The following is a 10,819-nucleotide window of genomic DNA, read 5'->3' as shown; positions in this document are numbered from 1 at the left end:
TAGCTTAGCTTAGTTATTTAATTCTCGTAATCGTTACGCGTAATTAAAATCAACCACCCAAACATAACCTTGATCCAACATATTGGCTCATGTTGGATCAAACAACAAGTCCATAATCATCCTATGTGACCTATTATAATTGCATGTTCATTGCACTTGATCAAGTAATTTTATATTTCCCATGATTCCATTTGAAAAATGTTTTTGATGAAATCAAATTGTTTTCTGAAAACAATTAGTGGGAGTATTTTATTATAGATCAAGTATAATGAATGTGTGATTGCATTAGGATCAAAGCAAATGCAATGTGATTGTTATTAATGAGATTATTAAAGATGAGACCTTAAAATTCCCTCAAAGTGATATTAAGTTGAAAAACGAAGAAGTCATTATGAATGCTTCTTTGTGGCCTTCCAACATTGTAATCTCCTAGTAGATGTTCTTGCATGTGAATATCATTCCGAACGGAGGTATTTCTTGCTAGGAGCATTAAAGAGAGGTTATTCAACATTTGATGTTGTAAGGTAGGGACAAATCTTGGTCAATATTCTATTATGATGAGATTTAATTTTTGATCTCTATACTTACATGAGATGTTGGGTATAGCTTAACTAGAGTAATTTATCAATATCCTATTATGGTGAGACTTAATTACTTTAGAAGCCAAAGTTATGGATATTCACATTTGATGTGATTGGATAAGAGTATCCTCTCATGGAAATTAAGTTGACTTATAGTTCTATTATGATGCGGTTGGCTTAATGAAAATGAGTCTTCCATACTCACTAAGAGTTTTAATTTATACTCTCGAATTCCTTTGAGGGATTTGGAATTTGTTAAAATAGTGAGAGGGTGCCATTTGATTCTTAAGACCCGAGTCACTTGGTTTTAAAATCAATCTCACTTCTTTTATTTTATGTTATGTAGACTGCAATATGTCAGGACATCCTATCACCAAAATTCTCAATGAAAATCGTCTTGAGGGCCCAAACTTCAATGACTGGCTCCGCAATTTGAAAATTGTATTGACATTCGATAAGATTGCTTATGTCTTACAAAATGCACCCCCTCACACTCCTTTGGCTCAAGATGCAACCGATGAGCAACGTGTTGCTTATCAAAAGCATAAGAATGATGACACTCAAGCTAAATGTGTTATGCTTGCATCCATGAACTCATAACTTCAGACGCAACATGAGAATATGGATAGCGCCAGTTCTATATTACTCCATCTCATTGAATTGTTTGGTGAGAGAAATAGAAATGTGCGATTCACAGCTGTCAATGAGCTTGTTAAGACAAAGCATGTGAGGGGTGCTCCTGTGCATCAACATGGTCTAAAAATGATAGGCCTTATTGAGCAAATTCAAGACCTTGGATTTGCACTTGATGCGGAGCTAGCTCAAGATCTTCTTCTATCCTCCCTAGATGATTCATTTTCTCAGTTCATAATGAACTATAATATGCAACAAATGGATCATACTCTTTCTGATCTTCTCAATATGCTGGTATCAGCTGAGAAGCAAATCAAGAAAGAGAGTGGGAGTGTGGCCATTGTCGCTTCTTCTTCCAAGTCCAAAGGCAAGGGAAAAGGGAAGAAGAAACAAGTGGCAAAGCCTAAAGGAGCAGTCCAAAAGAAGAAGAAGAAGGAACAAAAGGAATCAAAAGGTGTTTGTTTCTTTTGCAACAAGGATGGGCATTGGAAGAGGAATTGCAAAGCTTATCTTGCATCCTTGAAGAACCAGTCTTCAACAGCAGGTATGATCAATGTGATTGAATCAATACTTACAGTTAATAATACTTCCACTTGGATAATTGATTCAGGTGCATCTAACCATGTTTGCACTTCGTTGCAGAACCTAGTGGGAGCTAGGAAGCTAAAAGCTGGAGAAATCACCCTACGTGTAGGAAATGGCACAAGAGTTGACGCCAAAGCCGTGGGGACTTATATTTTGAAGTTACCATCAGGAGATACATTGGAGTTAAATAATTGTCTTTATCTTCCTATATGTATAAAGAACCTTATCTCCATCTCCATGCTTTTGAAGGATGGTTATAGAGTAGTTTTTGATAAACTAAGTGGTTTTGTATCTATTAATGAACGCATGATATGTCATGCTAATATTATTGATGGTCTCTTTCATCTAGCTTTAGATGGTAGTATTAACTGTATGAAGGAAAATGCTTTGGGATCTAAGAGAACTCGAGAAACGGTTAACCCCATTAAGATGTGGCACCTTAAACTTGGTCATATTAGCCAAGATAGAATTCACAAATTATCCAAAAATGGATACTTAGAGTCATTAGGATCTGATCCTATGCCTACTTGTGAGTCTTGTCTAAAAGGAAAAATGGCCAAGTCACATTATGGTGGACAAAGAACAAGAGTTAAAGAACTCCTAGGCCTAATACATACCGATGTATGTGGTCCCATGTCCACTATTAGTAGAGGTGGATTCTCATACTTCATAACCTTTACCGATGATTATTCTCGGTTTGGTTATTTATACCTTATGAAGAACAAATCTGAAGCCTTTGAAAAGTTCAAAGAATTTAAGAATGAAGTTGAGAAACAAACCGACAGAAGTATTAAGGCTCTAAGATCTGATCGAGGAGGCGAATACTTAAGCAATGAGTTTATTGATTATCTCAAACAAGAAGGCATTGTTTCTTCACTAGCTCCTCCTGGAACACCGCAACTCAATGGTGTCTCTGAAAGGAGAAATCGAACTTTGTTGGACATGGTTCGTTCCATGATGAGCTATACTGATTTACCTATATCCTTTTGGGGATATGCACTTCAAACAGCAATTTATTTGTTGAATAGAGTGCCTTCCAAATCCGTCCCTCTTACACCATATGAGATGTGGCATGGGAAGAAACCAAGTCTTAATCATATTAAGATTTGGGGTTGTCCAGCTTATGTCAAAAAGACTAGAAGCAGGCAAGCTTGAAGCTAGATCAAGCAAGTGTTTATTTGTGAGATATCCTAAAGATAGTTTAGGATATTATTTCTATCAACCTGAAGAACAAAAGGTGTTTGTTAGCAGGAATGCCACTTTCCTTGAAAGGGACTACGTCCTTGATGGAAATGTTGAGCAAATGGTAGAACTCAAGGAAGTGTCCAACAAGCCACAAACTAACACTTCATTTCCCGTTGAACAACTTCCTGAACCAACTATAACACAAACTCCAAGAATATCTAGTAGGATCTGGATACCTCCCAAGAGGTATGGTTTGTGTCATGAAAGCCTTGGGGAGTTAAATCTCCTTGGTGACAATGAAAAACTGCATGATCCTTCTAGTTATAATGAAGCAATGTCAAACGTTGACTCAAAGAAATGGCAAGAAGCCATGGAATCCGAGATTGACTCTATGTATACCAATCAAGTCTGGACTCTCGTTGACCCTCCACCTGGTATTAGACCAATTGGAAACAAATGGGTCTTCAAGAAAAAGATAGGCTCAGATGGTAAAATAGAAACCTACAAAGCTAGGTTGGTGGCAAAGGGCTATAAGCAAAGAGAGGGCATTGACTATGAAGATGTGTTCTCTCCTGTTGCCATGGTTAAATCTATTCGGATATAAGCAAGCTTCAAGGAGTTGGAACATCCGTTTTGATGATACAGTCAAGTCTTTTGATTTCACACAAAACATGGATGAACCTTGTGTTTACAAGAAGGTCAGTGGGAGTGCTGTTGTGTTCCTTGTACTTTATGTAAATGACATCCTACTCTTTGGGAATGATGTAGGAATGTTATCTTCAATTAAAGTTTGGTTGTCCAAGACCTTCCTTATGAAGGATCTTGGAGAAGCTGCCTATGTATTAGGAATAAAGATCTATAGAGATAGATCAAAAAGATTAATTGGATTATCTCAATCCTTGTACATAGACAAAGTGCTGAATAGATTTCACATGGAACAATCTAAGAAGGGTTTTCTGCCTGTCAGACATGGCATTCACCTTTCTAAGAAAATGTGCCCACAAACGATTGAGGAAGTGCAAAAGATGAGCAAGATCCCATATGCATCTGTAATAGGGATCCTCATGTATGCGATGCTATGCACAAGACCTGATATCAGTTATGGAGTAAGCATAACTAGTCGATATCAGTCCAATCCAGGTTTAGAACACTGGAATGCTGTTAAGAATATCCTTAAGTACTTGAGAATGACTAAAGATTTATTCCTCGTTTATAGAGGTGGTGATTTGCAATCAGAGTTGCAAGTGGAAGCATACACAGACTCAGATTTTCAATCTGATGTGAATGACAGAAAATCCACATCAGGGTTTGTCTTCACCTTGAATGGAGGTGCAGTAAATTGGAGAAACTGCAAACAAAGCGTTACTGCAGATTCCACTACTGAGGCAGAATACATTGCAGCTGCAGAGGCTGCAAAGGAAGCAGTTTGGATGAAAAAGTTCATCAATGAACTTGATGTGGTTCCTACCATTGAGTCACCGATTCCACTTTACTGTGACAACAATGGGGCAATTGCTCAAGCCAAGGAACCAAGGTCTCATCAAAAATCCAAACACATCGAAAGACGTTTCCATATCATAAGGGAGATTGTTAATCGTGGAGACGTTAACATTCTCAAAGTAGCATCTGTTGATAACATATTGGATCCATTCACTAAGCCTTTATCACAAGCAAAGCTAGAACAACATCTTGAGAAGATGGGTGTACGTTTCATGGGTGATTGGGTTTAGTACAAGTGGGAGATTGAAGGAATTGTGTCCTAAAACAATCATTTTGATGTAATTATTATTGTAATTATTATTATTCAAAAGGGCAAGTTTATTGTTCATTGCTTATATTTAATATTTGATTGAACAAGGTCCAAGGAATATGAGTTAAAGAGAAAGTAATCTAAAGAGTTAGATGTGTGAGACCTTTACTCTTTCACACTCTTATCCTAAAAGGTTCCTAGTCATAGGATTATCACTTGGACATTGATAATCCGGAAAGACTAGCACATACTATGTATGCTCAATATGGAGGATGATATGTCTCTTGTCATTTGTGTAGAGACACTAATACAAGTATGTGGGTGCTCTTAACTTAAAGAGTACACTGAACGCGATCATTAGAGTTCTTGTATGGAGTCTTACTTACATGTCAAACTTGAACTCTAAATTGCAATAATACAAATTAGTCCTTTGACCTGAGACATCATAGTTGTCTTATGAGTGAATGGATTATCTCTTGATGATGCAATAACATTGTGTCCCTTAATGGATATAATAGATGCATTCATTGGTATAATCAATTCAGTCATAGAGACATGTGAGTGTACAATAAGGAATCTCTATCCTTAAGTAAATAAGGTGTATGTTCAAAGATGTGATTCAATGAGTCTTTGGCCAAAGCATTGAATGAGATTAAAAAGGAGTTTTTAATCACATTCTAAGAATCACATAAGAATGAAAATCACATTAGGGGATTGACATATCAATTCCATACCCCGATGATGTGATTTAGAACATAGTGTTAGAGAAGGACCGTATTGTATTGTAATTCCAATTGAATAGGTTCTTTGTCATTCTACATTAACTAGGGTAGTCATGATATGTTGCAAGACGTCACTCATGACTTGTGAAGTCCCCGAGGATTAATAAACATTTATAATCCTAATAACAAGGGAGAATCAAAAATGGAGTTTTTGATTCGTAAACAAAATAGAATGGTTTCTATAAACTTCACTGCCTTGTTAATTAGAACCTAAGAGATCGCACACCATATAAGTGGATCCTTGAGATTGTATATGAAGAAGATTAAACAAGAGTTGGTTATGACCAAATAATTAATTAGATTTATTATTTGGACATAATTAGGTTTTTCGGGTAAAACCGAACCTATTGGGCCTAAACGATTGTCGGGCTTTTCGTGTGGACTTGGGCTTCACTAAATGAGATTTAAATGAAAGCCCAAGACACATTTTTAGTGCCCAATAACAAGTATGGACCAGCCAAAATATTGGCTTTATGAAAGTCAATATTTTCTTTTAGTAATTGGAGTTATTTCCTATTATATAAAAGTGAAAGCATGGACAAAGAGAATAAGTGTGTCTCCACACTATTATTTTCAGATTTGGGATAGAGAGAGAGAAAGAGTTCTCTCTTGGTCCATTTTTCAGAAATTAAAGGAAAGAAGAACACTTGCATAATTTCTTCTTTTCTTTCATCTTTCTTCATCTCTTGATTCACTTGGTGAAGATCCTTAGAGGCCATATATTTTTGTGGCTTTACTTGTTACATCAAGGAGGAGATTACAAGCACAAGGAGTACAAGAAGGAGTTCTTAATTCAAGGTGCTTCAAGGTGGAGGAAACACACACAAGGAGAGATCAAGGAGAGGAACTTTGGTGGTTCACTTGGATCGGATTAAAATCACGCTCCAAGGGTGAGTAGAACATAAACTCCCTCTTTGTTCTTCCTTACTATGCATGCTATGTTTATATACATATCACAATAATCCAAGATCATGGGTTAAAGGAATGGATTTTATGTTTAGTTAGTAGTTTAATGGTTAAACTAATTCCGCACTAATTAAAAAGTTTTGAAATCCATCCATTCCTTCAAAGAACCCATTCACCATCAAATACAACAAATACGCCTCCTCTAACAGAAGATAGAGTCTGACGAAAAGATTTGTCGCCGTCGCAACCCGAAGAGAGAAGCAAACAAGTAGTTTTGTCGCCGCCGCTTTCCCAAGAAAGAGACCGGCGATATTTCTCTCGAGAGAGAGTTGGAGTCATTTTTCCCGAACTTATCTTTATGTTCTTGTTCACATAATTTTAAAACAAAACAAAAGTCATTAAACAAATATCTTTTCTCAGGTAATGTCACCTAACCAACCGTATTACAAAGTCTCTCATGCATGTATAGGTAGAACAATATATATATATATATATATGTTTGAAACACGAAGGCCTCCGATTTTTAGAGGCCTTGTGCGACGGCACCATTTGCACACCCTTAGGGCCGCCCCTACTACTAGCAGGGTACCCGTGTGACCCTATTTTTTTTTTTCCACCCCTGCGCCACATCTGGCCATAAAATCAATCTCAAAATTCCAGTTGATCCCATCTAGCCGCTGCTCAAGCTCCAACACCCTCTATAACTACCTACAGCGGCATATCAAATAGTAGAACCGAACCAAACCATTGGACCTTTAAAGTAAGATTGTTAGATCTTTACCAATAAATAATTTGTCGACAAATATACAGTCTGTTTTTATTTAATTTTGTTATGAGAGGCTGAAAGTCTCCTTGTTTTTTAAATGGGAGACATTTAGGGCGCGTTCTGTACCGTTTTTAAATACTGTTTTCTGTTTTGCAAATTCAAAAATAGCCCGAGATCGCGTTTGGTGCATTAGATTCCTAATTCAATGAAAACTCTATCTTAAATACAGAATCAATTTTAGTCTATCTTTTCCAAAACGATATATCAGCGTTTCCTTCTTTTTCTGAAAACATAATCCTAAATTTGTGAAACGCGGGATACTAATGCGAGGAAGAGAAGAGCGGGATCTTTTTTCAGTAAAAAAATGCAGCGCGCACGGGATGAGAGCGCGGCAATTTTTGGCTCAAAGACTCTATATATTAATCGATTCATTGTTCTTTGACAATCCATCTAAGTCGTGTTCATCTTCTTCACTTCATCTGGAATCTACTGCTCTAGGTATGATATTCTTCCCCTAAATCTTGAATTGTTCTTTGCTATTCTTGTTTCACAATAATTGGGCATGATCGATTCATACTTTTGCAAACACTGTTACTGCATCAGAGGAAGTATGGGCTACTTATATTAAGGTATATTTAGTGTCAACCCAATTTTTGTTTATTGAGCATTCAATATATAATTTTTTTGCTATATGTAATATGGCATTTTTCATTACAGAGAGTACCGGGAGTGAAGCCCTATCGTAAGAAAGGCTTGGAACAGTATGAAACTTTAGGGGAAATATTCAATACTACTACTGCAACGGGTCAACTACATTATGCCTCTAGCCAGCTCCCTCCCAATTCAGATGATGAGCGCGAGTTAGAGAATAAGTTTCTTAACAATGGAGTTCACATCAATCTTGATGAGGATTTCAATGTTAATAATACTCAAAATGAGATCAGAGGGAAAAGAAAAGCTGTGACAGAGGCTCCACCTTCAGAGCGTCGAACAAAAAAATGGGACAAAATGGAAGCCTACTTAGAAATTTGTGGTGAAGTGATGAAAGAAAAGCTACAACAAAGAAAAGAAAAAAATGCTGAAGAGAATAAGGAGAAGTACTCCATTGAAGAGTGTGTGCAAATTGTGGAAACATTGGGAGACATTGATCATGCCACATTTATTAAAATGATGGATAAGCTTATAGTTGTTGAATGGAGGAGGCTTTTCCTTACCATGTCAAATGAAAGAAGGAGAGCTTGGCTAGCTAATCTCTAGAATTTCTACATTGTCTTGCTTGTTGCTTGTCTTAGTTGCATGAACTATCATTTTATTTCCTAATCATTTTTGTTACTTTGGTAAAATTTTGGTTCTTGTTTATGTTTATTTGATATCAAATAAATGATCGATGTTATTCATTGATTTTACATCTTTTGTGTTATTGGGATATTCTGAATTAACTATGTGTTTGAATCTTTTTCGGTAGGTACTAAAGATGATTATAGACATGGAAGATGGTGACTCAGATAGTTCTTCAGAACTAGATGAAATGGCACAACATATGATAATATGTATGAACATCTATGATTATTGGTCTTCATACATAGACAAGGTTCCTTGCCATACATCGATATTATCTGGAGCTGAATATGTGCAAGAGTTGCTGAATGGACATCCAGATAGAATTTATAACTCATTTCGCATGGATAAACATGTATTTCAAAGGTTGTGTTGCACGCTTGAGAGTTTAAATTTATTAAAAGATGATCGGCATGTAGGCATTCAAGAGGCCGTGGCTATTTTCTTATATATAGTATCTCATAGTGAGCGCATGAGAATGGCTGCTGAGCGCTTTCAACGGTCAAAAGATACTATTCATCGACAATTTAAGCGTGTATTAGCAGCCTTGTGTAAGTTATCACCACAGATCATACGTCCTCAAAGTCAAGGAGAAACACCTCCAGAAATTTTGAACAATCCAAAGTTTTATCCATATTTCGAGGTAAGGAATTATTATGAATGAAAAATTTTTTTTCTTTAGATTTCTCTCTAATATTTATTTATCTTATGACAGAAATGTATTGGGGCAATTGATGGAACACATGTCGCTGCATGGGCCCCGGCTCAGAAACAAACTTCGTATCGTGGTAGGAAGGTCCTTGTTACCCAAAATGTCATGTGTGCATGCTCCTTTGACATGATGTTCACCTTTGTTTACACTGGATGGGAAGGGACTGCGAATGATTCTAGGGTCTTTGCAGATGCAGTGACCAGGCCAGAGAATAAATTTCCATTTCCAAATGAAGGTATAAAACTACGTTACTTTTTTCTATAGCTTTCTAATTAAATGAAAAATACATATGCTTTACTTTGATTTTGACATGCACAAATTAATTATAAAAAACAGGATATTATTATGTGGTGGATGCTGGATATACAAACATGCCAGGATTCTTAGCTCCTTATCGAGGTGAGAGGTATCATTTGCGTGATTACAGAGGACCTCGTCATACACCAAGAGGCCCTAGGGAGTTGTTCAATTACAGACATTCTTCATTGCGAAATGTGATTGAGCGATGTTTTGGTGTACTGAAAGCACGTTTTCCAATTTTAAAATATATGCCTAATTATCCTCCAAGAAGACAACGACGTATCCCTATTGCATGTTGTGTTTTACACAATTTTATTCGGAAGGAAGCTCGTCGCGACAGATTGTTTGAAGCTTTTGATGTAGAAGATATGATTTTTGAGGAGGAAAACAGTACACCAGCGAACTTAGATATGTCACAAGAGAACCTTGCACAAATGGCTAATGTTAGAAATGAAATTGCAGAAGACTTGTGGCAAGATTTTATTCCTCACCCTTAGAAGTTCGGTGATAGTAGATTTTTAATTCAATTTTTGTTGGGATGATATGATGATATGACAACTTTGTTTTGAAGATTTTGAGGAAATAATTTTAAATTTATCAGTTACATTTATTTCTTAAAGTAAATTTGTCACACTTAAAATTTATATACCAGACGCGTTTTCTATTTTTCATTTTCAAAAAACTATTTTGAAATTTAGCCACCGAACGCATTTTCAAATCCAGAAAATACATAATTTAATTTCCCATTTTTGTTTTATAAAACAGTTTTTAAAAAATTGTTTTGCAAAACGTTACAGGACACACCCTTAGCTATTAATAAAAAAAATTTCGTTCACAAAGTGTGTCCTTGTAATTTTTTTTCTTTGGCCTTGATGGGAGACATTTACCAACAACGTATTCATCACCAAAAGTGTATGTCCCCATTATATTTTCCAGAGGAAGGTGTTTACTATCGACCTCTTCGTTGGAAAAGTGTACGTATTCTGTTTTTTTTAATGGGAGTTAGCAAAACACCCCTATATATTTTTCTAATGGGAGTCGTTTACCAACATCCTATTTGTTAGCAACGATGTATGTACCTATTTTTTATTGAAAGGCATCTGCTTGCAGACGTGTGAGTTTGTCTCTTGTATATTTTTAATTTCAGTTTCTCGTTCTGTCCCTTTGAGACTCAGAAGTAGAAGTACCATGAATGCGAATAACAAACAACAACCAGTTCCTACCGAAAGAACGTAAACCAAGTACAAAAAATCATTTGTTGATCATTATGTGTTTTTGCCT

At 36.2% G+C, this 10,819-nt stretch overlaps 1 protein-coding gene across 1 annotated transcript; it reads left to right on the top strand.

Annotated features, from left to right (window-relative positions):
• The first annotated feature begins 8,885 nt into the window (after window positions 1-8,885).
• On the top strand, window positions 8,886-10,135 carry LOC133728656 (uncharacterized). The gene is made up of 3 exons (XM_062156081.1): window positions 8,886-9,169; window positions 9,242-9,473; window positions 9,575-10,135. Exons 1-3 carry the CDS (start codon window positions 8,999-9,001, stop codon window positions 10,033-10,035), a joined length of 864 nt encoding a protein of 287 aa, XP_062012065.1. The 5' UTR covers window positions 8,886-8,998; the 3' UTR covers window positions 10,036-10,135.
• The last annotated feature ends 684 nt before the right edge of the window (window positions 10,136-10,819 follow it).

This window comes from Rosa rugosa, chromosome 2 (assembly GCF_958449725.1).
Source record: "Rosa rugosa chromosome 2, drRosRugo1.1, whole genome shotgun sequence".
In the NCBI taxonomy this organism is placed as follows: domain Eukaryota; kingdom Viridiplantae; phylum Streptophyta; class Magnoliopsida; order Rosales; family Rosaceae; genus Rosa; species Rosa rugosa.
This window is presented reverse-complemented; position numbering and strand designations above follow the sequence as displayed.